Consider the following 27,931-nt stretch of genomic DNA (forward strand, 5'->3'; position numbering starts at 1 on the left):
CATGCTGTTACTAGACCTTTTAACAGCTTCAATAGATTCTCATACATCAGAATAAGTGTACATTATACATGTACATTTCCTTCATACAATATTCATTTTTATCATTAGAAAGCCTCATAAAACTCATAGTCTAATAGTCATCTACCATTGGCTGGGGCCTTTACTCTTTGCTCATAATACCTGTGCTTTCAAGGCTTTTAAAAAGCAGCAACTTGAGTTTGGTGGACTTTTCTCTTGCATTGCTTACTTTTACATCCAGAGGAAATTAAACATGTGAGGACAGACTCCAGATAAAAGATTGCACAAAATTATTGCAATTCTGCCTGGAAAAGAAAAAAACAAAAAGACGATGTTAGTCTTGATTCAGACTTTATTCAAAATGTCAATAAACTTGATACTTTTGATCAATCAGGCGTGAAATACTGTGATGATAACAAAACACCGTTCACGGAAACAGATGTACTCAAATCTAACTCTGACACCTTCAATGTGATGAGTTGTTTAGAGGAAGAGTCCCGTTTTTTTTTCAAACAGGAAGTCATTTGATCGGAAATGTGTCAGAGGGGGGGGTCTTTCAGCAGCAGCGCCGCGCTCTGAGGTTCTTTGTGAAGTTTTCTTTGTAACGACTCGTCACTAGCAGCTAGTTCATTTAGTGGTTTTGGTCCTGAAGACAGAGAAGCCTCAGTGCTGGTCGAGTTGAATTTGGTCCCATAGCCAGACGCCTGAATGTTCTGTTACTGGAAGCTGGTTTCACAAATATTATTGCTGCAGTTTGTCTCATGCAGAGGAATGTCTGAGTCATCATTAACAACAAGCCAAGAAAGTTCAGTGACTCTGGAAGACAAACCGTCTATTGAGGTTTGAGGGGACTGTTCAGTACCAGTGTGTTGTGGTATTTACAGGTAATTCATAAAAAGCTGTCTTCATGATTAGCAAGGCCTTTACAGTGTTGGACCTGGTTTGAAACTCAGTGGTCACAAAATACAGAGCATGGGGAAACTTCACATTCTAAATCATCATAAAACGCAGCAGTGGTATACACATCAGGAATCAGTTATATTTACACCATTGGGGGAATTCATATCTTCAATCCTTCAAAAGTGGGACATGTTTTCTAAAACGTCTGGGGCATTATAATCATCCACAAACAATTAAGAGTTGAAGTTCAGATAACAGAAATCTGGAGAACATATATTTTTTTAAACACATGATGATACTGAGCCCTTTGTAAGTCCTGAGGAAATCTTTCAACTTGTTGGAAGTTTACAGTATAATATTAAAAACGTGTCTTCACTTGCTGTTCTCAAATATCCCCAGACCTGCTACCTGGGTTTTTGCTTAATGCTACATAAAAAAATGTACAAACAAAACCATAAATTGAACTTAACTCAACGTGAGGCACAGTTAAACTGAAGTGGGGCTGAAAGCTAAGACACAGACTGAGCTTTAAAGATAAGACTTGAAGGCACAGGATCTGTCAAGTTTAAAGTACAGGTATTGCCGTTTTACACGCTTGTTTCAAGTTTTAATCCTGTAAAATAATTGTGTTTACATTTTTAAAAATATCAGCCGTCATCAGGGGGCATTTAATTCTAAATTCATTCATTCATTCATTCGGGGCAGGTTTTCCTGATGTTAACAATCAGGGCTGAAGTGTTCTGAGGATAGGAAATATAAACCCAAACAAACATTTCTATAAATACTCTTTGAAAAATCTGTATCAGCAACTCATGACCACGTGTTTTAAATGAGAGGATTCCACTTCTGCTTTGTACGACGTCCAGTGTTTTTCTACCCGCATCTCTAAAAAAAAAAAAAAAAAAAATCTTCAGGGCGTTCTGGGGGGAGACATACGTGCATCGCTACTATGAATCCAGTACGTAACCTGCCCCCGGAACACAAACTGTACTGCAGCATTGCTGACTTTTACCAACAGTCATAAAACAGCATATATGCAATACAAAACAACTGCCAGCATTAGGCCGATAAAGGATAAAAAGAAATATTTACAAACAAGGCATCATTTTTTTTGTTTTTTTGTTTTGTTCAACATTTTAAGGGTGCACGCATGCATGATTCAAGTCGAAACATCTAAAAGCGTGATCACACAGCTTCGAAACTGACATGGAATGTACTTCCTGCTGGTCGCTAAGGTAAGGTCAAGTCTCTTCATATTAAATTACCTATAAAAATATATATATAAATAAAAAGGTGAGGGTATCGTGTTGAGAAAGCTGCAGCGGCGGTCAACGTTTAGCTGCACCGACAGGACGAGACAGGAAGCAAGGGGGTGACAGAGAGAGAGAGAGAGAGAAATGAGAGAACAAAGGTGGCAGTGGAGCACCGAGGGATCGGAGGAAGAGCTCTGGAATGTTCTGTGCAGATCTGAGAACTGTGTGTGTGTGTGTGTGTGTGTGTGTTTGTTCTAGAATGAGACGAGGCAGAGTAAGGCAGACTCAGATGAGGGTGCACATTCTAGAACTGTGTCACAGCCGTCTTCTAAAGCCTCAGACTTGGTAACGCTCTAGAACACTGACCTCACTATGTTCTAGAACTAAGACAAAGCTGGGTTCTATAGTTCTATATAGAACTTTTTCTTTTTTTAGAAAAAATAAAAAATAACTGGAAACAAAGGCAGCCTGGTTCTAAACCCTCCAGGAGTTCTAGGCCCAAAACTCAGTATGTTCTCTCGAGTGTAACGGATGAGTTGTAATCACAGCAGGTCGCTTTTCGAGGCTCCTAAGAGAGGAACTCTTTCTCCAGCTCGAAGACGGTGGGCCGTCCTGGGGAGCTCTGGATGCGGCACAGCGGCACGGTGCAGTCTCGTTTCTGGCCCTCTGTGTCCATGTCCAGCAGGGAGCAGCCCACCCCTACGTCAGAGGTCAGCACCATGTTCAGGTTTTTAACCGTCTTCTCTCCGGAGTAGTGGCCCAGGGAGTAGCTCTTGTTGCGTCCTCGCAGCAGGGCCCAGGTGTGGGGTTTGGCCCTAAATGACACTGGCCGTGGTCTGGATAAGGCCTCTGAGGGCTTTTCTGACGCTCCATTCTTCTCTTTCTCCTGCTTCCCCTGGAGGGCTGGAGGAGGAAGAGTGGGAGGACCATTGGCTGTAACCAGACACATTCATTATTGTAAATGAGAGCATTTTTAAAAGCTGTACACACATGCTTTACTTCCTTTGCTTTGTTACTCACTGTTGTGGTTGTTGGTGTATTTCTTCCTGCGCAGACGTGTTCCTGTGTTGTGGTTGCTCTGGTCTGGCGGCTGGCTTTTGGTTTGCACTGGGGCCTGTGTTTTAGGCGGCGTCTTGATGTTCTGGCCTTCCGTAGATGCCGCTGTGCCGGGTTTGGATGGCTCTGTGTGATGATTGACGGTCACATGCTCCACCTTCCCAGGCCTAGACTCTGTCACCTCTAGCTCCGACTGCAGGAGACACTTGGTGGAGTTGCATTCCATAATGGCTGACATGGAGATGAGATTGACTGGTTGGGCTGTCACATGGTTCGACGGTGACGTTTCGTCTTTGCGGGAGCGACCACCAGGTGGCGATGTGCTTCGGCGGAACCGGGTGGCACGTTGGAACAAGCCCTCCTTCTTCTTCTTCTCTTTCTCCTCTTTTGGGGGCTCACAATCCTCCCCAGGCGTCGAGTGTTTGAGAGCCTCTCTAATGTCGTAACCGAGCACAAGTGACGCAAGCAACGACCCACAGCCATACAGTACAGAGTCGGTCTTGCGGCGAGCTGAGGTCCTTTTCAGGCTGTTGGTGGGTGTGAGCTGCGGGGTGGTGGAGGTGGAAGAGGTGGACGTGGTGGTGTAGGGGTCGTCTGGGGTCTCCAGCGGGCCACCTTGACCTGCCCCGACCCCAGCATCTCCTGTCCCACAGCTCCCGACGGGGCTCTGAGGCTGCTGCTCGTCCCTCCACAGAGGTAGATCGATGTACACCTGGTTGGGGAACTTGAGCTGCTTTGGTTTGGAGCTGCTGTCGGGACATTCCTGGGAGAACGCCTCGTCTTTACCGGCCCCCGCTGGAAACACATAAGCGGAAATCAAACATTGTAAGGACGAGTGACCCTTTCTAATTCGAAGATATTTATGTAAGCTGAAATTCCTCATAACCACCACAAGATTTTTAGCACACCTTGTTCATTAAACAGGGCAGCGAGGGGGACGGGCTTCTGAGACTTGACCAGGCTGGTGGACCAGGGGTTACTGCCATCTGACAGAGGACGCACTCTGAAAACAATGCAAAGGTACACAGGTGAACAGGTGAGTATGTTTGAGTTAGGACTGGAGATTCTCTAAATGTACTACTCCAGATTTCTGATTTGATGCAAATATACACTCTATTTACTCACAATTTTTTTTCAGGACATGATATATTTGTGTCGGAATTTAGATTCTGCCGTTGTTGCAATGCAGAAAAGTTAGGAAATAGTTTGTGTTAGCTACACTGATTTGTAGCTTACTGACAGGGAAGCTCAAAGAAGGTGTAACAAACCTTTAAGCCAGTTTGTGAGAATCTGACTGAGCTGATGTTGTAAGACTGCTGGTTTCAGCTGGGACATTTTTAACAGATATGTTAGAGAAGTGCAAAAGTAGCCGTTCCATCATCTGCTCTGTGATCTTTCAGAGACATGTGCAAGAATGGAGACTCCAAAATAAGTGTTGACCCTTTAACATGAGGATGTAGTCATGTTATTGTGAAACAGGAACCAGCCTCCACCCAGATAGCGTGACACTCACTGCTTTTTTTGTGCGTGCTCGTGTGTGTAAGTACACTCTACCTCTCGGCGGCAGCAGGCCTTTCTTTGCTCTGCACTGAGCTGGGGCCCCAGGTTCTTCCTTTCTTCTTGATTCCCTTTTTCACGTCATCAAACTCCTCTGGCCTGAAGAGGGAGCTGCGGCCCCATGTACGGTTGCTCTCGTCTTGAGTAACTGTTGACGCAGGGATTTCAAGTGTTACCACAGGCTCAGACTACAGCAGCCAGCTGTTAAGAGTTGGAGAAACCACAGCCCAGACAGGGAGTCGGGAGCAGACATGTTAGTAGGATTATTATTAGAGGTATTGTGCCATTTGGATAATTCCAAGAGCAATCTCTCTCTCCTTCTCTCTGTAGTTGAAATACTTAAAAAGTGTAATTGGTCACATAAATCCAGGGTATTCTCTTAAAGGTTGAGGGATTTTAAGTCCATCCTACACTGGTTAAATATAACCTTTTAAGTATTTTAATGACAGGGAGGTCCAAAGTTACTACTGAACATTTTCATTAAGGCTGCAACAAACTATTATTTTCGATAAGTTCATTTATCTTTTGGTTAACCACTAAATTATAAATAGAACTTTTATTCAAACATGTTTACTGAGTGTACATATATTAGATTTTCACTGCATGGAATCAGTCCCTCATCAAGTGTATATTTCAGGTACTGGGAGTATCTGACATATTTTTACATTATATCTATGAATGAAGTGACTATTTCAAGTTTTAACTTTCTTCAAGCTGTTACTATTAAACAAAAGTTAAGATTTATTTAGTGCTGACATAATTAGGAAAGGTGTTGTTTACTATTTTCTGTCATTAATTAGATGATGGGGTTGATTTAATATGACTTGTGCTGTTTGTAATTTGGAAATAAAGCTGTATTTCTATCTGCAAATGTGGCTTACAACCATTTAGAAAGTAACATTAAGGGAAATCTATGTTTAGTTTTATAGGTTTGTATGTGCAGAAACATTCTGCTTTCAACTTGCAGTGTAAATCAGTGGTGCCATGCTAGCGAATAGCATCTGCTCGAGAGAGCCTTTGTTGAGGAAAAACAACAGACGAGGACACAATGCCGACTCCCAGACTCTGACCACCGACCCACAAAACTCACTGAAAAAGTCCAAATATAGGTGTTTCTGTCTCATCATTTCAGGGATGTCTGAAATGACATGAGCCACCAAGAGCCACCAAATCTGGACAGGGACACATTGTGATGCTTCAGTGTGAACAAGTTGACTCGCTGCAGCCCTAATTTTTATACTAGAAAACATTACGAACCAGACTATTTTCTATTCAGTTCTGCAAATCAACAATCAGAAACCAATCCCTTGTTACACTATATTACCAAAAGTATTCGCTCACCCATTCAAATGATCAGAATCAGGTGTTCTAATCACTTGGCCTGGCCCCAGGTGTATAAATTCAAGCACTCAGGCATGCAGACTGTGAAACAAGACATTTGTGAAAGAATGGGCCGCTCTCAGGAGCTCAGTGAATTCCAGCGTGGAACTGTCATAGGATGCCACTTGTGCAACAAATCCAGTCGTGAAATTTCCTCGCTCCTAAATATTCCACAGTCAACTGTCAGCTCTATTATAACAAAATGGAAGCGTTTGGGAAAAACAGCAACTCAGCCACGAAGTGGTAGGCCACGTAAAGTGACGGAGAGGGGTCAGCGGATGCTGAAGCGCATAGTGCAAAGAGGTCGCCGACTTTCTGCACAGTCAATTGCTACAGAGCTACAAACTTCATGTGACCTTCAGATTAGCCCAAGTACAGTACGCAGAGAGCTTCATGGAATGGGTTTCCATGGCCGAGCAGCTGCAGCCAAGCCACACATCACCAAGTGCAATGCAAGGCGTCGGATGCAATGGTGTAAAGCACGCCGCCACTGGCCTCTAGAGCAGTGGAGACGCGTTCTCTGGAGTGATGAATCACGCTTTACCATCTGGCAATCTGATGGACGAGTCTGGGTTTGGAGGTTGCCAGGAGAACGGTACATTTCAGATTGCATTGTGCCAACTGTGAAATTTGGTGGAGGAGGAATTATGGTATGGGGTTGTTTTTCAGGAGCTGGGCTTGGCCCCTTAGTTCCAGTGAAAGGAACATTGAATGCTTCAGGATACCAAAACATTTTGGACAATTCCATGCTCCCAACCTTGTGGGAACAGTTTGGAGCGGGCCCCTTCCTCTTCCAACATGACTGTGCACCAGTGCACAAAGCAAGGTCCATAAAGACGTGGATGACAGAGTCTGGTGTGGATGAACTTGACTGGCCTGCACAGAGTCCTGACCTGAACCCGATAGAACACCTTTGGGATGAATTAGAGCGGAGACTGAGAGCCAGGCCTTCTCGACCAACATCAGTGTGTGACCTCACCAATGCGCTTTTGGAAGAATGGTCAAAAATTCCTATAAACACTCTCCTCAACCTTGTGGACAGTCTTCCCAGAAGAGTTGAAGCTGTAATAGCTGCAAAAGGTGGACCGACATCATATTGAATTCTATGAGTTAGGAATGGGATGGCACTTCAGTTCATAGAATGAGTAAAGGCAGGTGAGCGAATACTTTTGGTAATATAGTGTATAAAAGATTCTCACAGCAGTTGGTTAATTGTTGTAAAGTTATGAAAATACGTTAGTGAAGGCAGGAGTCACCAAAAAAATGCAACAGACTGGGGCCATAGAAAATGTGTTAATTACCAGCACTGCCAAAACACAAACTTTAAACAAATCTGGACAGAAGAATAGCCCATGTCTGTGGCATACACCTCATCATTATCACACACTGCTTGTTGGATTTCCAGGTTAAGTTAAGCACCCATGAAACAAATTTAACCAGCAGCAAACACGTCAGAAAAATCTGCACTGGTGGGAAGCTGTTAGGCATCAAATCCTTTAAATGGTCAAAGTCAGCCAAACATCACGAGCGGCGTCTGGTGCTATAAGCCACGCCCCAGGCTACATGTGCATAGCCAATAGCTTGCCTTTCCTCCCGAACCCAGAGTAGTCTGTGAGCTCACTGGTCAGATCAACATCCTGTTGGTAAACAAACAAACTCTCCCTCCTCACATGGGACGTCACTGAGGAGGGAAACATACACATTACCTCCAACCTACACGAGACGTACACGACAGTTTTAGCCATGAATATAAAATCCCTTGCTCTGCTCTGAATGTGTAAATGTTTTTATACACGATTATACAGTATTTGGGGATGTAAATTAAAAGGTTTATGTGTTTTCACGTTCACAGGGATTTTCAGTGCATCTCAGTGCATTATACAGGACATTTTTAACATGACAATGAGTCTACACATTTGATTTTCTCTGCAGGAAATCAACCTAAAAACAAATGCGCATTCCTCCGTTAAATGTACACTCACTTGCCAGTTAATTAGGTACACTGCTGAAAACAAATAGCTTGAAGTTTTAATCCGGTTTATGTTGACTAAGGAAATGTTAAGGTGTTTTTAAAAGCACATAATTTAATTTCTTTGGCAGAATTTTGATCCATTATCAATCACCTTTATCTGATACAGTTAATCTGTGCGACACTCTGCGCTATCCATTTGATCTTTACCATCTACCATAAATGCACAAGAGGAATGTGCTTCTGTTATTACAAGGGCGTTGGTGCGTGACTAACGTCTTTATCAAACTGTTCAAACAACTGGCTGACTGCTCGTGGCTCTGGAGCTTTTGTTCACATGGTCATTGTGAATAACACTCTTCCTGTGTTCCCAGAAAACAGATTTCTTGAGAATCATTTCATTTTTAAATATGTGGATTGAGTCAAAAACAAATAAAAGAGCGACTTGAAACTTCCCATTATGGAAAACTTGACTGTGTAAAAAACAAACGGAACCCACGCTGAATGGCTCGTAGCCGGGGGATGAGTGTGGGACTACTGGGAGGAGACGAACTGGTGCTGTGAAGGCTTCGCCTCTTGTCCATGGAAGGAGACGCCTGCACGGTGATCTTATGTTGGAAATCTGCAATGTGAAACATGTACATATGAATTGGTACCACAGAGTTATCACAACCTCAGACAGGTTTAACACTGGTACAAGCAACAGATAATGACACATGCACTTTTGAACATAGTATGATGGTTTTGGAGTGTCACTTTTTACATAAAGATCCCTAAACTCCCTAGAGTTTAGAATAGTTGTTTCATTTGAATGCAATTAAGTTTGCTAAAGTTTTTAGTCTTAGAGATACACAAGATAGATGATTTTATTCTAGACAGATAGTACTCTAGTTCTTTATACAAGAAAGACATTCAATCCAATCCATTATGTTTTGCCAGTTAATTAAGTCAACTTAATTTAACTTATTAACTTAGTTGCAAGTAATAATGTTGGACAATCTAATTATCTACTTTTTATTGTATTATCTGGAGACACAGAGGCAGACATCACATTTTGGATATTAGTTTGCGTAACACAATAAGAAAAGCTGTTGGTTTGTTGCTGTTTTGTGGTTGATATGTCAGACGTTACAGAAGAGCTGTTAAAGACAAGATTTTAAACACTTTTTAAATGAACACAAAAATGGGAAATAGTCAGAAATGCTGTAATACTGTGCACCCCTATAGGCATAAACCATAAACAGCCATCAAGATAAAAATAGCTGGGACATGTGGGAGCGCATCCGGAAAGTATTCACAGCGCTTCACTTTTCCCACATTTTATTATGTTACAGCCTTAATCCACATTGAATTGAATTTTTTTTCCTCAAAATTCTACACACATGCCATAATGATAACGTGAATTTATTATTTATTTATTTTTTTGAGATTTTTGCAAATTTATTTAAAATAAAAAACTAAGAAATCACATGTACACAAGTATTCATAGCCTTTCCTCATTACTTTGTTGATGCACCTTTGGCAGCAATTATAGCCTCAAGTCTTTTTGAATTTGATGCCACAAGCTTGGCACACCTATCACTGGGCAGTTTTACCCATTGCTCTTTGCAGCACCTGTCAAGCTCCTTCAGGTTGGATGGGAAGCGTCGGTGCACAGCCATTTTCAGATCTCTCCAGACATGTTCAATCGGATTCAAGTCCGGGCTCTGGCTGGGCCACTTAAGGACATTCACAGAGTTGTCTTGAAACCACTCCTTTGATATCTTTCCTGTGTGCTTAGGGTGGTGAAAGATGAACCGTCGCCCCAGTCTGAGGTCAAGAGCACTCTGGAGCAGGTTTTCATTAAGGATGTCTCTGTACTTTGCTGCACTCATCTTTTCCTCTATCCTGACTAGTCTCCCAGTCCCTGCCGCTGAAAAACATCCCCACAGCATGATGCTGCATCCGCCATGTTTCTCTGCAGGGATGGTATTGGCTTGGTGATGAGCGGTGCCTGGTTTCCTCATTCCTCATGATGCCTGGTATTCATGCCAAAGAGTTCAATCTTTGTCTCATCAGACCAGAGAATTTTCCTTCTCATGGCCTGAGAGTTGTTCAGGTGCCTTTTGGCAAACTCCAGGTAGACTGCCATGTGCCTTTTACTAAGGAGTGGCTTCCGTCTGGCCGCTCGACTACACAGGCCTGATTGGTGGATTGCTGCAGAGATGGTTGGCCTTCTGGAAGGTTCTACTCTCTCAACAGAGGAATGCTGGAGCTCTGGCAGAGCGACCATTGGGTTCTTGGTCACCGAACTTCTTCCATTTACCAAAGGTCGCTGTCCTCATTTACCTTTAAAGTAGCAGATATCTTTCTGTACCCTTCCCCAGATTTGTGCCTCAAGACAACCCTGTCTCGGAGGTCTACAGACAATTCCTTTGACTTCATGCTTGGTTTGTGCGCTGATATGCACTGTCAACTGTGGGACCTTATGTAGACAGGTGTGTGCCTTTCTAAATCATGTCCTGTCAACTGAATTTACCACAGGTGGACATGTGATTTCTCAGTTGTTGTTTTTTTTTTTTTTTTATAAATTTGCAAAAATCTCAAAAAAAAAATTGTGTATAATTTTGAGGAAAAAATGAATTTAATCCATTTTGGAATAAGGCTGTAGCTATCCAACAAAGGCACACAAGGCAAATAAATTATTTTTTTAAAAAAACCTTTATGCTGCACTTCTACTAAGACGTAAGTATTTACTTGTAACGTCTTTCTGTCTAAATCAGCTTACACCCAGCTGAACAGAAAAGATATGTCTCTGACATTCTCTTACAAGTAGGACTGCCAAGTCAAGATATCTGGATGTGTTTGCTCACCTGAAGGCAGGCTGATGCGGTTTCCATCCTTCAGTTTAAGACGCGATCGTTTGAATTTGCCTTTCCTCTTCTTCACGTTGGGCTTGTCTTTGTTGAGCTGGAAAATGAGGATGTTGAGCTCCCTCTCCAACACGTTGATCTCCCGCTCTGCCAGCTGCTGCTCCCGACGCTTCAGCAGCTCCTCCTGAGACTTCTGCTGGAGGGCGGCCCGAGTCAGCTCCTCCTCCCTGGAACGTAGCTCCTGGAAGAACCAGAGATTCAGATACATCAAAGATGGTTTTACTGAACTGAACAATGATATTAGACTAAATTAAACTTGGTTTGACGATATGGACAGTGATGCCTGTGTCAGGTTTCAGCTGACCATGTCTAGACAGGAAACACGGGGCAGCATACCAACACCCTTAAAGTTTTAATACACTGAAATCTTTTCTATTATAGGACGGGTCCATAAACTTTACACATCACAGTCTACAGGTGTTGGGGAGGACTACTGCTTATATGAAAAATATTTTTTTGTGGCTCCAGAGGGAGCTGCAGTGAAAAATTAGGTCTCTTCAATCAGGTTGGTTTTGGGCTGAAATTCACAGATTTTAAAATATAAAAAAATTGGACCGAATTTTAGGGAACTTAGACGGCAGGCTGCTGTAAAAGGAATAAGAATAAAAAAAGAAGATGTGTTTCTGCTGTACATTGAGTCTGATTATTATGCAGTGCTATTATGATTGAGTACGCGTTTAAAGAACAGACAATATTCAAAGGCATCATGTAGATGCAAATTGCCATATACACCGATCAGCCATAACATTATGTCGGGTCTGGTCTGCTAAAGTCAATAACACTGATTATCTCATGGCACCTGTCAGTGAGTGGGATACATCAATTAGTATAAATAGCTGAATTTAAAGCTGTAAAGTTAGAAGCAGGAAAACTGGACAAGTGAAGTGACTTTGAAAAGGGCTAAATTTAGATGGCTAGACAACTGAGCATCTCCAAAACTGCAGATCTTGTGGGGTGGTCCCAGTCTGCAGTGGTCAGGACCTATCAAAATAAAAGCAGTGAACCAAGGCGGGGGCCAATACTCAGTGATGCATGTGAGGAGCAAATGCTCGGCTGTGTGATCCAACAGACGAGCTACTGTTGGTATTTGAATCATGGTGAAAGAACACACAGTGGATCACAGTTTGTTTTGTACGGAGCTCACAGCTGAGACCAGTCAGGGTGTCCATGCTGACCCCTGTCCACTGATGAAAGAACCTACAATGGAGATGTGAGCATCAGGACTGGACCACTGAGCAAGTGTCGTTGTCATGGAGATGTGCTTGGTCTGCAATAATGTTCAGGTGGGAGTACGTGTGAAAGTAACATCGTAATGAGATCATCAATGTTATTCACTTCACTGGTTGGTGGTTTTAATATTGTGACTGATCGTTATACGTCTCGAAAGTATTTCTCTCACCATCTCTGGCCCATTACATATCTCTGAGGTCTTTGTTCAGTTGTGTCCATTTTATGCTGATTGTCAAAGTTACATCTCAACATTTTTAAAAGTCAGAAGATAAACACAGAAAAAAAAAAAAAACAAAGCTCTTGCAAAGAGACATCTATGAGTTAGGGAGGAGTGAGTGTATTAGATATCTCCATCAATAACGAACTGGCTTCAGGAGATTACTGCCTGCTGTTTCAGGCTGTGTTACAAAACTAGACAGTCTCCTCCCATGGCTTACCCTTTCTTCATTCCCTCTATTTTCTCTTTAATTGCCCTCAGCTGAGTAATAATAATCCTTACTGGATGACTTCCATAAAGCAGCTTTACAGTCAAACCCTTCAGCCACCCACCTAGACACAGATTACTGTGAGATATTTATGGAAATTTGCTGATGCAGGAGATAATTCTTGAAGTATGTGCGCTGGGAAAATGTTAGCTAATGCTCAAAGAAACCTAAACATTTTTTTTTCCTCTTGACTTATTCAGGCTTTATATATAGTACAAACTTCATAAGGTAGGGTGAGGCAACAGAGATTATCTGTTTAAGTGGTTAATCAGAGTAACTGTAAGTTATATAACACGAAAGTTTTAAATATGGCTTAACATAACCGATAAACGAGAACAAAGTATAGTACAGAAAAAGGTAGAAACTGAATCGGGTAAAGCAACACCACCTGTGGATTTTCAACATCTGTGTTGTTCAGTTCACCATTCATTGAACCAGCAGCTCTGTATGCTGATCCTGCTGTTTCTCTAAACACTAATTAACACCCCACTTTAAGCCAGCAAACTCAGGCAGGAAGCAGATTAAGGTCTTAACGAGGGGAAGTACGCTAAAACGCCTTGGCATTAATGACTCAGTTTCTTAAACATCCAATTAGCTTCACACTGAAAGTAACCAATTAAACTTTATAGTCCGTAAGAAGCTGTCCAGAGCAATATATCATGGTCCTAATAACAGATTAGTCTGCATGTATCATCACTAAAATAGAACAACTACCTAGCAATTACTTGCCAGCCCTTGTACTGTGTGTACTGGATAAGGACAGCGGCTCAGTGTGTCTGTGACTCTCATCACTCCGTCCTACCTTCTCTTTGGTCCTGAGCTCGTCAAACATCTCCTGGATCTCCACACGCCAGTCGTCCTGCATGCTGTGGAAGGAGTCCTGAGGCATTGTGGCCATCACCGCCTCCTCAATGGCTGACAGCTGCTCCAGGATGCAGGAGAAGGAGGGGCGCACGTGTGGGTCCTGGTCCCAGCACTCTGGACACATAAAAAGCAACGTATACATTGAAAAACACTTTCATCGGGTACTTAAATACGTGCTAATTTGTCTATGCAGTCAAATACAGCATTAACAAACACTGGTGTCAGGAAATAACATACCCAAACAGACAGAAGGCCCGGAGGCAAACTTTGGTAATGAGAAAGCTTCAATGTGAATCCACTTAAAAGTCTCTAACTCAAACTCTGCATTACATTCACCTTTCTTTATGACCATCTTTAAAATATTGTCCAATAAAAGACAACTACTGAACAGAAATCCTCACAGAAAGCAAATTTGATCTGAGTGTGTAGAGTTTCATTCTAGCACATTACCATTAGCTAGAGAACCAACTGGGTGTAATGGATTCCCTGAAGAGGAAAAAGCTTTGTCATGTTATTTAGGTGCAGACGAAGTGTTTTTGGTTTTATTGCTGACTCTGTGGGTTATTTCAGGGCTAAAATATTTTGACTCATTCAGAGTTGGCCACACTTACCTTCCATGAGCTTGGCGAAGGGTTCGGGGCAAGTGGAAGGGATTGGTAGGGTTAACTTATTAACTGCGACGCCGTAAGCAACAGCCAGGCCGTCTATGCCGCGGTACGGCACCTCTCCTGTTAGCAGCTCCCACAACAAGACTCCATAACTGGTAGATGGTGCAGATTCAAAGGAAAAAGCATAATTATTTAACAATGAAAAAATCAACAATTTGAAAGAGCAGATAGTTAAATATTGGATAGCGTGTATTGTAATATTTATCACACCCCCAGACGTCACTGCCTTTAGAGAAGAGCGATGACTTGATGACTTCAGGGGCCATCCAGGAGTAGGTGCCTGCTGCTGACATTTTTGTGGTTTTGTGCCACTCCCTGGCCAGGCCAAAATCTGTGATCTTCAAGGTCTTCCTCCCAATGTCGTCATTCTCGATTTTTTCAAGTAATAGTACTGAAAACAGAGAGGATGAGGAAACGATACATTAGACTGAAGCAAAAAAGGCAGATAAAGATACATAAGGGAAAGGCGGTAAAGTGGAAAGACAAGATTGGAGGAAAGTGACAGATGTGAAAGGAGAAAGGAGAAAGGCGAATGAAAGAAAGGGAGACACAAAGAGTAGGGGGACAGAAAAAACAGGACAACCATGCAGGTGAGGGGATGATAGTCGATATTCTAGAGGGCCAACAGCGGTATGCAGGTCATTTATTACTGTAGAAACAGAAGGCTGACAGCGCCACAAAGCACCTGTCCCCAGGTCGTAAAACTGTTTAGCACATTAAAGACGACCGGAACCCTCCAAACCTGAGGGTAACACTATACCTGGCCTCAGAGCACTGCCACGGTGAAGCCACAACCCCACTGACGTGCGAAGTAAAGACCCCCTGTGCCAGTCATGGACTGACGTAAGACAATGACTTACACGCACATACGTTCTTCTGACTGGTGCTGATTGCACCAGACAATAATACATTTGAGAAAGATAATCAGACTAACAGATTTTATTTTACACTTGATGAGTCGAAGAGTTGGTACAATTTAAGCCAGAAGCACAGTCCTATCAGGGATGAGGTATCCGATTAAAATAAATATCAGTACAGCTCTACAAGAATACAAGAACCATCAAAACACTATTCATATATTTAAAAGTAGCTTGCACATTTAGTTCCTGTTATTTCCACCGAGTGAGAACTTCCTGTTAGTCTAATTCCTATGTTCTTACAAAAAGAGATGTAGATAAATTGTAGATCACTTTCCAGTAAGAGGCATGTTACTCCAATTGTTGGTGATGCTACAAAGTTATTTTTGCTCTGCCCCGAATCCAATACATAATGTTAAATATAAAAATCAGTGCAAAAAGAAAGAAAGAAAAGAAAATTAAGAGCAACAGGTCATACAGGTGTAAAATGTAGATCTGCAGCAAAGGATCATGCCACTTTACATTCATTTACAGTATTTTCCTGATCAATGGATTGTTTGTTCAATAAAAAGTAAACAGAAATTGTGAAAAAATGTCCAATATAGTTTCTCCAGTCTGAAGCAACACCTTAACATGTCTTGACAAGATTTGCAGTTTAAAATGATAAGATGGGAAGCCAGAGGTTAAAAAGAAAAACTACTTTACATTAATTATGACAACAGTTGCTAATTGACAGATTGTGCCAGGAGGAAAATGTAGAGGATTATTACAAAAGGTAAACAGGGGACAGAGTAGGGAGAAACCTCTTTACTCAACAACACACAATCTGTGCCAGGTGATGACTGCAGAGTAGAGTAGCAACATTTTTTCTAATGTCCAATGTTTCCTTTCAGAGGTAATAAACCTACTCAGTGTGCTGATACACCAATTGCCAAATATTCTTGTTATCCCTTTGACAACACGACGCAGCCCTTTTCCACAAAGTTGTGTATCCTCAGCCAAAACAGACTCTTTGATCCTTTCATCCTCTTGGTATTATTTTCTTCATTTGTTTTTACCACTGCCAAGTTCTCCTCACATTACAAACTGTCCCATTTCATTATTTACACACAGGGCTATCACTGCAGCTCCTTATTGGCTGTGTCAACTACACCGAACAAATGTAGCAGAGAAGCTCAAATCTGACAGGATGAAGGCTGCCTTAGGTGGCTTGACAGAGAGCTTAAAGTCTAGGAAAACAGTAAAGATTCAAAAACACCTGGGGGCATTGTTGGCGCATACGGTCTGTGTTTATATTCCCATGGGAAAAAGGTTGTAATGACAAAGATACGTAGTGGAAGTGTTGAAAAACATATCAAGGCATTTGAGTACTGTGTCACCATGTACACTCAGGTTAAAGTTTTCGTTAACAGTTTTCAACAACAGCTTTGTTATGTCTGTGTGCAAGTACTACGTGAAGCAAGTCATTCACTTGCTGACCTTGGACTTACTCCTACACATCAGCACAAAACCAAGACATGCCTAAACACACGCACACAAAGCTTTACTGCGCAGTTCGGTCATGCACAAACAAGTACCTGCATTACAGTTAAGTATTCTTTTCATATCAACAAAACAAAGCTGAAACAAACCCAACTGGACTTCTTCAATCGCACGTAAGACAGTATTGTTAATAACTACACAGCAAGCGTGTTAAACTTCAACCAGATCTGTTGAAAGGTGTAGGAGGGGTGCAAAGGAGGATAGCTGCTGAGCTGAAGAACAGATAGCGTGGGCAGAAATTAACTCAGAGACCTTGGGCCAAATGCATAAAACTCCTCATGTATCTGTATCTACATGAAACTGAAACAAATGTATGTACATGAATACTCCCATCCTTTCACAAGCTCACGGAATTATCTGATACTAAATACAGATCTGTGTCATGCATATATGGAACTGACAGGGGTCGTTCCTCTGTGCAAATGCTTGAAGTCAAGACATTCATATAAACATTTTATTTATTAAAATCTAACTTTAATTACAAAGTTTTTTGCAATTCTAGAGTCTTGATGGCTGATGGGCAAATACAAAAGAAAGTATTACTCAGTTAACTGATTAATTGACAATTTTTAAGCAAAAATGCATCTGATGAGAATTTGCAGCCATAACACAAACAGCAAGTCTGTCGTTGACTAACTATTCCGTACTGACCAGTCCATCAGTACTCACATCCATTAAGTAGGCATACTCTGAATGCCCACAGCACTGTTACATCCTAAGTTTAGTTTATGCACCCACAAGGGATCTATTAAGAGCCTCCGCTGGTGGAAGCATTTATACTTGTGCTGTGTAGTTGGTGGCCAGTCTGCTGTGTTGAGCTCTGTCTTTATGTACAAATATTCCAGCTTGCCAGTGTAAGATGCTGTATACAAATCTACAGCATGCTGACATTAAATAAAATACGCGGTGGTGTAAACATTAATGTTGCAAATTCCTGCATCATATTTCTAATACAGCCCCATTATCCTTTAAAGGGTTGTGTATTCTGGAAATCTGTCTTTAATAATGCATCGTTCACACATAAAAAGGGAAAAACACTTAAACAGATAACTCCTGGTTATAAACAAGCTCCTTTCAAAAACAAACTGGGGGGAATTTTCGTATGGTCTCAAGGGGCCTGAAATGATTTCAAGCAGCATTTTAACTGTAGTGTGACTCCTGTGGGTCTCCACTAATAACAGGGGTATTGGTGCCATTACTAGCCTCGGGCTCAGAGGGGATCCTCTACCCAGGCTGCAACAATAGGAATTCCATTACAAACAGGTTTCACTAGACCAATGATATACTCCTACTTCCTGTTGTGAAGTCCTCTCTCAGTGATTCCATAGATTCCTCCCAGCAGGCTCTGTAGGTTTATAATGACTTATGATGGGTTAGTTACACAACCCAGAAGAACAGTGGTTTAGAACTGCCTGTGTTGATTGGCCTATAGGATATCACACCAAATACTTTCTTTGTACCTTGATGAGACTTCAGTGTCAGCCCTCTAGAAATTTCTGATAAAAGACCTAGCTCCTGTCTACATGACTCCATGCTGACGTTATACCACAAATCAGCCAGCCATTTTGTTTGGCTACTGGAGTCTATTAGCAGCTAAACTAATAACAACAACACTAAATAGACACTGCTGGTCAAACTACCCGTGATTACGTGTTATATGTAATGTATGTTCTCAAACCTAATAAATTATCTGGTCTGTGGACTATCACCACTCCAAGTCACACTGTGTTGTGTTGCTTCTTATGAATGAACTGAGCTTCAAAGTTTATTATGTTTAAGGCACTTATTTTCTGCATCCATTTAAACACACAGGAACAGTGACCAACCAATCATCATCTCTACAGATTGAGATATTCAGGGTTATCAAGGGGTGACCATGCAGTACCTCAAATGGCCACCCGAGGCAGGCTTCAAAAGTGAGTCAATACCCACAGTCTGTTTAAAGTATTATATCCAAGCTTAAAAGCATACCAAGTTAATGCCAGGGCTGCTTAGAGTGACACGTCATGGTTGGGTCAGGTTACTAGCTTCATCTCTTGGACAACTTTTGAATAAGCTGCAAGTTGGGATGAGTCAGGCACAGGCAAGAAGGCGAAAGCTGGTATAACTCAAATTGAGCTTCAAAACCATCTTAAAAACCCCACAGGTGACATCTAGGAGGGTTTGTCCACCTTATTATACAGTCAAAGGTGATACGTGCTTGAGACAGAAATAGAAGTTGATTGCATAATGGTAGTGTTGACTTGCTGTTCAATGACCATCAACAGGAATTATTATTGAAGTTATTATCTTTAAACTTTCTGCATAAATACTCGAATAATTTGAACTGCACATGGATGTAATGAGAGATGGAAAAATCAACACCTTCTGCTTTGGGCCACAAATCACCCCTCATAACTTAACTTGAGCTGTGATCAAACACTTTTATGCCACGATCAAACAAAAGTGAATTTGCAATGGACATGTTTTTGTCCATTAATTAAGTGTAAAGAATCTGAAAATGGCAGATCTCTAAAAGCTGTTATGTTTGTTTTACAGCACAACACACCATATCAATTACTGAGGGGAATGCAAATCAGTGCAGTGCAGCAAATCACTGTACACAGCTAACATATTACACTATAATGAAATAAAACCATTCTCATTAAACATGTTATGAATTAATACTTGATGTAAGAGACTAATCTGGTAAAATGGTTAACAGAGAAGACAGATGCTACTTCACTGACTAATGGCTCACCACCAACACCGGACCTTCTTTGAAGTGGATTTCTTAACGAACCTCTCGCCCTTTTCTAACTTCTTAGGTTAATCTTTGCAGGTACAAAGAAGTTATTTAGTCTGACCTTGAAATATAAGCCTGATCTACAGGGAAAGTCCATTCTGTTTCATTTAAAAATTATTTTTTTTCCTTTTACATTTTACTTTCATAACTAGAAGGAAACATACCATAATTTATATCGAAATTGTAGCAAATCTCAAACGAAAAGACAATAAGGTCATGAGGCATTACGTTGAAATGTATCTTGAAAAATTCCTTCAAGAGAAGAAGAAAGAGAGGCTTTGGCTCCCTTTTGTTAAGGGTCAACCTAAAAGTCAAGCCCCAGGCAAAACCCCACCCTGTACTGGAAAGATAAATCCTGTTCGTACAGGCTAAGAATAAAGTTATCGCACGTTAAGCCATTACAGCTGAGCTAATGCACAAAATTAGGTTGTGAATAGTCAACCTTGAGTACTGATTTGCCTTTGGACCATCTAAAACCTGTTTGGATAAGATATTTAAACACAGGGAGGTGGAGTAAGTGTAACCCAATTATTAGTTTCACTGTAAATAGGCCATGAAGGTAAATTTTAAGAACTGCAAGCTCACACACTTGCATGCCAGTAAAATATCCCCAGGTTAGAGCAAGTGCGTGACAACTAACACTTAAATTTGTTGGTATGCTAGAAAGACTTTTCTGAGCACATAATAGCTTATCATCACTGGTTGTTAATCCAAGTGTGACCTGTAAGTTTTTGGCAAACTAAATGGCAACATACTAAGCTCCTACTTAAAAGTGTTTGTTTCAACTATAAATTATTTTTCTTACAATAAACTATAGTTGACATTTGTAAATACAGCTGTATCCTGCAATCATGCTCTATGCTGTAATTACTGTTATTAGTTTTGCCAGTGTCTACAGCTGATGTGTGAATCTGGTCTGGTGTAATCAAAACATTAAAATGGATCAGATCATCATAACACGACTTTAGACTCATTTAGAAGTTCTTCACGCCTGAAAAGGTTTTAACTCAACTGTATGTTGTTTCTGCTGTTTCTTCGTCTTGGTCTATATTTACTTACTCTTTTTAAAAGAAAATGTTTGGAAGCGGATAACAGCTCAGCGCAACTGGAGATGGATATGCCTTGAAGGCAGACCCCACCCTCCGTCCAACCCCCATTTAATTCCCCTTTCCAACAGTGGATCTCGAGGCAGACCCATCTTTCATGGTGAAACAGTGGGAAGATCAGAAGCAGAGCTCCTGCCTTCAAAGCAGGTCCCACGCTTCTTCCCATTGCTTTCACAGCCTCAAGGTAAAAAGAAAATATATACACTTTTTGGGCAAACATGACCATTTTGTTCTCTTGTCAATAAACTAAAAATAGCAGAGATTTAACTCTCTGCAAATATGCAGCAGACATTCTGCACACCAGTGATAAACGAAAAGTTTTAGAAGACACAGTACCTTCACAGTTTTGTGCATTTCAATGATATCTCATAGCCTTAATGTAGCTGTATCATACCTGTAATACAGTTGTCCCTCGCTATAACGCGGTTCACCTTTCGCGGCCTCGCAGTTTCGCGGATTTTTTTAGTGCAATTTTTCATGCTTTTTTTTTTTTTTTTTTTACAGCGCATTGTTTTCTGCGTCCTGATTGGCTAAGGGAGAGTCCCGTGTCGTCTTCTGCGTCCTGATTGGCTAAGGGACTGTAGACCATTGTCAATCAATCTCCTCCGTACGGTGTCTCTTGTACAGTACACAATGCGTTCATCTTGCCAAATTTACATATACATCTGGCAGTGTGACTGAAGAGCGGTATGTTTGCAAGTTATTGAGAAAAGTGTATAAAGTGTGTAGTGAGGGGTTTTGCAACCTTAAAACATTTATAATCATTGTAAAAAATAAAGCTGACTACTTCGCGGATTTCGCCTATTGCGGGTTATTTTTAGAACGTAACTGCCGCCATAAACGAGGGACCACTGTATTCCATGCATGCAACACAAAGGTAGTTTTTTAATCTACACTCATTTGTTAAAAACATTAGGTACACTAGTGACAAAGAATGCATTCTAACTAAATCTACTAAGCCTTATCCTCATGAAGGTTATGGTGTTCAGCATTAGCTTAAAATAACTGAGAGAGCTGTTCGTTTTGGGGGGGTTTGAAGTACTATTGAATTGTACTGTGTTATACGGACACAAGTTTCTATTATTTACAACTCCATTTTAGCAAACAAAAATACTTTTGTGTTTAATTCAATCTAGTTTAACAGCACCACAAACTGCATCCTCCAAATTGATCAAATAGGTGAAAGGTGGTAAACCTTTCTTACTCTGTTTAATGAACTGGCAAGTGAGTATATTTGTTTCAACAGCGCTGTGTGAATCTACACTTCTAATGATGCCCACAATTTATTATAATGCTTTAAAACTAAATTTAATGATGTGCTTCTACCAGTTTATAACTAAAGCCGTCCATGTCTGCAGTAATAATATGGAGAGCAGTGTTCTAACTTGATGTGGCAGTATTTTCCTAACTGTGCCATCTGACTAAGCATGAGCATAAGAGGGCTTCCTGTAGTAAGCAGAAACAAGGCTGCTAAACATTCAGTGACTGGTCTGTCCATGCTGGTTGAAATGAGAGTGCCCCCAGGCATTTTGGTTGATGGGAAAAGGATCAGGGCTAATGGTAGGCTAAACCATCTATCATGGTCACATCTCTTTGGGCCACTTGCTCTTTGTCCGTCCTCTTCCTCTCCTAGTTTGTGTCTGTATAAAGCTGAATTAACCCGTAGCCAGACTATTTAAAACACATCAAATGTTAAAGGTGTACATTTAGTGCTTTATGCTGTATTAGCATCTATCTGTGTTCTTGGGAGCTACAGAGGGGAATGGAGGGGATTGGCTGATTTGGAAGGCAGCTCTCTTCTCAGCTGTGGGCCTTTTTCCTTTTCACCCAGCCCTGCAACAATAGGTGCAGTCAGGGAGAGGTCATAAAAAACACAGTGAAAGCATCTCAACTCCTCCTCTCTCCCCTCTGCCCATTCTCTCGTCAGAGAAAAGACAGGCAGTAACTGTCTGCGTGTCACCAGGGGTAATTGTAGGAAGCCAGAGAAAAGTTGCCTTGCAACACCTAGTCAAGCTTTGGTAACTTTTCCTCTTGTAGTCTCCTTATACCAGAAGTGGAGCAAGACAAGAGAAATTTGTGGCAGAAAAAAAGATTCTCGAGGGATGCTTCCTCAGTGGACATGTAGTGTGGCTCATTGTGACCTAGTAATGGAAAACAAGGTTAAAGAGAAGTTCTTTTGCAAAGTGGTTCCTAGAGAAGTAGGGTGGTTCACAGGGAAGATAACAATGATTATAGATAACGGTGCAGCGTGCTCGTAAGTCTATTCTCTTAATTTGGCAGAAAATGTGTAACAGGGGACCGCTAATTTCTACAGTAGCTGGGCATATCTGTTTGAATTTAAAAAAGAAGCAAAGTCACGGCTTATGATTATGATAGGATATGATACATGACATTACGTTTATTAAGCAGATGTTAATGCCCAGAGCGACTAATAGTAAATCTGTCAGTAACCACGACAACATTAATTCTCTACTTAAACAATACACTCTTAAACCTTTGACCACTTTAATCAGTCAATTAAAAAATTCTTCTGCGCTGTGTGCTACCCAAGCAGAGACAGAAATAACAGGTGCATTTGTCATCTGCGAAGGCCTTACCACTGTGACCTGGCTGCTTTCATAATAGTTTCTCTTCTGTGTTTTGATTGTCATTATTCTAAACTCTGAATCAACGCGTCCTCTGCATTCATTACCACAGCTGTACAACTTTCAGTGCACCGACGTAAAAGAAAAGTTCTCCCTGTGCTTCTGTAAGCTGTGTTTTTGCAGATGATGGGTGAGTGGAGTGAGATACGGGTAGAGGGAGGGGGACGGCTGTGGGACGGCGTGATGAAGTCTAACAATAGCTTAAGATTGATGGGAGAATGCAGTTGCACACGCTCCAAACGGAACTCCATTGGTTTCAGTGGCGTTCAAGCACACATTCCTGGCATACTATCACTCGCACCAAGATGTGAAACTAGTTAATGTGGGTTATGTGTGCTGGCTCAGAGCCAAGTTTCACTGTGATTTCTTGCTCTTATCTGACGCTCTATGTATTTTACCAGTACTAGCCCGAAGAAAACTTTTCCATCAAAGCAGAGATGGTTAAGAAGGGAGGGACAATGACTAACAAGAGGCAAAGTAAGCAAAAGAAGACTGAAAACAACGAATCCCTGAAGAAAATAATATATTTATCCTGCTAACATGTACTGTTTACATCCCAACAGCTTGATTTTGCCTATGCACCTCGTAATCTAACTTTAAAACCCTGAAAAACTCGTATGAGCTATGTTTTTGTATTAGGGGGAATGTACCTCCGTTACAATTATATGTACAAACTCTGAGCACACACAGTAACATCTGCCTTACATGGAGCAACTTTCCAGAAATTGTCCATGGAGTTGCAGGGTTGTTCCAGGCCAAACTATATGACATGCATGTTTAATTAAGTGAATAAAGTTGACATTAGGAAAGTATTAGTAAACAGACCAAACATTACTTCTAAGAAGGATAACTTCTTAGTTGGTTTTGATCACTTCAAGAGCTTGATGTTAAAACCATTACCCTTTGTAGCCTGAAAATGGAGAAAAAAAGTAGACATGAAAAATAATAAGCTACAAGTGGGAGCGGACAAGAAGAAGAAAAGGAAGGAGAAAAATAACGAAGTAAGAAGGGAAACCCCCTCAGTTTGTGGCAATAAAAGAGTACCGCTGCTCTCTGGGAGATTAAATATGAACGGAACAAAACAAAACGAGGGCTTTGAGACCCTCCGAGTCCTAGCCATTCTTCTGGCCACAGTAGCCTAGCAACCGCTGCTTGACCAGTCCATTGTGTAAACGTATGTTAAGCTTTTATCCCTCATTAGCAACATTCCTCCCTGCAGGCTGGGATTTTACAGATTAGGTTGAAAAACACAAAAGAGATTGGACAAATCTTGCTGACTTCCAACATATTACTTTACAGGCTAATCATTGATCAAATAGCTGTATGTTTGTCTGTGTGGAGCATGTGTACACTGCAAGTTGATAAATGACAGGCAGAGGAGTTGACCGAAGTTTTGTTGTTCTCTCTCTGTACGCGTGTACCTGTCTATGTCCTGGTTTACATGGAGAGGAGAACAGAGAAGAGATACAACCACACCACTAGACATTTTGCTGATTAAATCTTAAAAAAAAGGACAGATTGCTAATTGCTAACACTCATTGCAGTCTATCCATTTTCCTTTTTACCCCCCGCCTAGATAATTCTCACTCCTTTTATTCTGTTAGACTAGCCGACGCGCATTTAATGCCAAGACAAACAGACCTCAGGAACAGATGCAACAATTTCTCTAAGCTGTATTACTCTATTTTTTTGTGGCCTTTTCTACTGGGAAAACAACCCAGCACACCACAGGGTGCCATTTGTGTGTTTGTGTGTAGGAGAGAGTCTTGTGTGAACTCACTGCCCTGGCTTTGAGCAAACACATACAGCTTATTTCGTTCTCTCTCTCTCTCTCTCTCTGTTTAGATGACAGTGTATACTGACTACAGATGCTCAGACTTCTGACCCAAAGCAACAGCTTAGCATCCAGTTTTAGCTATTGTATGAACTCAGAAAACCTTAACAGCCGACCAATCTTCTGGTGAAATCAGGTTTCAACAGAGCTCAGTACTGCACTAAAGCACACACAGTTAATAACCTCTCCTAACTTTAAATTCTCCCTCTTTACTTAAAGCTTATGCTGTCTGTGGGTCACAATGAAGTGGCAGGACAAACACACTGACTGGTGTTAGCAGCACTGTGTCTCATCGGGGGGAGTGGGGGGGTCTATTTGTGTATGTTCGCCAAACATCCGATTAGCTGAAACAACCTAAAACAGCAGTTAAATCTTTTCTCTCCATCTGCCCTATAATTAACGATCATCTTAAATAAGACTACTTGTAAGGCTGGGCTCTTGTACTCAGTTCATGACATCCACACAAACAGATTCATCAAATTTAAAATAATGCAATAATAATAATGTTTAATGGAATGAATATGTTTTATTACTCTGCTGGAAAAATAAACTATTTACCACATACTTCTTCTTACATCTCACATCTTCTTGTGAGCGTAAATGAAACACTAAATTAGTTTGTGTCATGTTTGCAGGTTGAAAAGTTATGGTCACATCTGTATTTGTCCTGCGTGCACAGATTTCATGGTCTGCATAGGGCCCTCAACATCTGTGCAACACTGTCTTTTGCAAATCCAATTAAACTGTCTTAATCTATTGATCACAGAGGGCCTGGTCTGTTTACATTTCACATGTTAGGTCCTTACATTTACACACTGGCTCCCACAGCTGGAGATAAATAGACAGAAGTACCCCAGAGCTACTCCCCACATGGCCCCAGGTTGATAAGAGTCTCTGGAGTCTCTCACAAAAAGGAAGAAATAGTGTTTGGCGTCATATTACACACATAAATACACCTGAGTTGAAGCCTGTGTGAGTGAGTATATGACTCAGACCCCGTTTCTCATCGACTCCTGTCCATTCATTATTCAGTCCTGGGAAACTAAAGTTTGCTGGCCTGTTGTCAATTACCAGTCCGTGGAACAACTAGAACAGTCGGTCTACTGCACTGATCCGAGTTCAGCTACACGCATTGTTACAGAGAGACTTGATCTAATTCATTTTTCCAAACATGAAAGCCTAAAAGATAAATACTTCCAGTTCAATAAGAGACCAGCCCTCCATTACAGAAAGCCCATAAGTAAATGGTAGTTTCTATTACTATAACTAGATAAGTGCTATGTCTGACTTTTTGTTTAGCTTCTGGACTCTGGTACTGACTCTGGTTGGTCAAGCACATGAGCTGACAGTGTGGGCTGAGTGTGTCTCGTCATGTGTTTGGTAAATCACTGTTTTATTTGAACAACATTTCAGCTCATGGTGGAGTGGGGGGCTGGGAAGGTGTGTGTTTTAAAGGTTGAGGGAGGGGGTGAGTGCAGTGGGGGCAGCCCAGCTGAGCAAACTCTGACTTTATTTCACATCCTCTCGATGGCATCCCCCACCACTTCATACACCACAGAGTTTTTACACGGCTTTAAATCCATCCTGAGTAAAGGGCAGACCTGTACCAGTGACGTGGTGAGCTTTATCCCTTTCCAGTTCATTAGGTTCACTGGTGAATGCATTCTATCATAACAGTCCTGCACGAAATCCTATCTTTATGAATGTTATAGTATTCAGCATTGATTCAATTGTGTTTTCATTCTGGAAGCTGTGGTTTGTAGTACTATTATGTGTTTTACCAACACATGTTGCAAACTAAAACATAGCTATAAATAAGTAACTAGGGTCTGCTGCATGTGTAACAGGTGCATGGTCCTCCTATGGTTCATCGATGATCTTCTAAATATATTGTTGTTATCTCTATTTCATCAGCATAGACACACACACACACACACACACACACACACACTCTTGAGTATTTGCTTACTGTTGCTAGACTTCAGGTCACGGTGGATGATGGGTACCACGGCCTCCTCGTGTAGATAGTGCATCCCGCGTGCAATCTGCACGGCCCAGTTGACCAGGATGTGTGGAGGGATTCGCCTTCCGGTCAACGCCCGGTTCAGTGTCCCGCCTCGGGCATACTCCATGACCAGGCACAGGTTGGGCTCCTCCAAACACACCCCTTCCAATTTAATAATGTTGGGGTGCTGCAGCATGGAGAAAAGCTTCGCTTCTTGTTTAACACCGCCGGCGGTGGCTGTTATGTCCTCGTCTGGGTCTTGCCGAGCCGCCTTCACGGCGACCTCTTGATCTTTCCATGTGCCCCGGTAAACTTTGCCAAATCCACCCACGCCTATGATCTCCTCTAAAACCAGTTCACTGAAGGGGATCTGGACGGGCGAGCTTGGGACTCGCTCTCGCACCCCCACCGACACACTCGTAGCGGGGAGCCGGTAAATAGCGGGCTGGTACGTGACATAATTAGAGGGGAAAATCCCGACCCGGTGGTTGATCTTGCCCGTCCACCATCCCTCGTCCCCGGAGATAGCAGCGTCCTTGGACAGGACCTCTACCACGTCCCCTCTTCTGAGGCTGAGTTCATCCTCGCCGCTGGCCTCGTAGTCATACGCTGCCGTCCACAGGGATCGAGTCGGGCACAGCGGGGCTGAGTGAGCCCACGCCCGAACAGTGGGGGACTCTGTCCAGGCATGCTCCCCGGTCCCACCGCCGCCCGGCCGCCCTTCACCGTTTGGGAAAGCGGCCTGCGAGACATCCATTTCTCGGTGGCCGTAGCGGCACCATAGGGTGCAGAGCTTTTAGAACAAAATGAAAACTTTAAAACGGTAAAATGTAACCTGTTGCAATCATCGTGGTGTCACATCTGC

At 41.9% G+C, this 27,931-nt stretch overlaps 1 protein-coding gene across 1 annotated transcript; it reads right to left on the reverse strand.

Annotated features, from left to right (window-relative positions):
* Positions 1-65: 65 nt before the first annotated feature.
* map3k21 (mitogen-activated protein kinase kinase kinase 21) lies at positions 66-27,890 on the reverse strand. The gene is made up of 11 exons (XM_084561947.1): positions 27,031-27,890; positions 14,503-14,683; positions 14,236-14,384; positions 13,563-13,738; positions 10,986-11,226; positions 8,633-8,755; positions 7,750-7,845; positions 4,782-4,932; positions 4,136-4,230; positions 3,192-4,022; positions 66-3,104 (listed from the first exon to the last, which is right to left on the reverse strand). The coding sequence occupies exons 1-11, from the start codon at positions 27,821-27,823 to the stop codon at positions 2,740-2,742; spliced, it is 3,201 nt and encodes a 1,066-aa protein (XP_084418073.1). The 5' UTR covers positions 27,824-27,890; the 3' UTR covers positions 66-2,739.
* Between the last annotated feature and the right edge of the window lie 41 nt (positions 27,891-27,931).

Source organism: Chelon labrosus (genome assembly GCF_963514085.1).
Source record: "Chelon labrosus genome assembly, chromosome: 15".
In the NCBI taxonomy this organism is placed as follows: Eukaryota; Metazoa; Chordata; class Actinopteri; order Mugiliformes; family Mugilidae; genus Chelon; species Chelon labrosus.

Bases quoted from the DNA above. Each gene is read 5' to 3' on its own strand.
- map3k21 (XM_084561947.1), bottom strand. From the start codon at position 27,823: ATGGATGTCTCGCAGGCCGCTTTCCCAAACGGTGAAGGGCGGCCGGGC. The intron at 8,756-10,985 runs GTGAGCAAACAC...TTCACATTGCAG, and splicing joins CCGCATCAGCCTGCCTTCAG to ATTTCCAACATAAGATCACC. The intron at 3,105-3,191 runs GTGAGTAACAAA...GTCTGGTTACAG, and splicing joins ATACACCAACAACCACAACA to CCAATGGTCCTCCCACTCTT.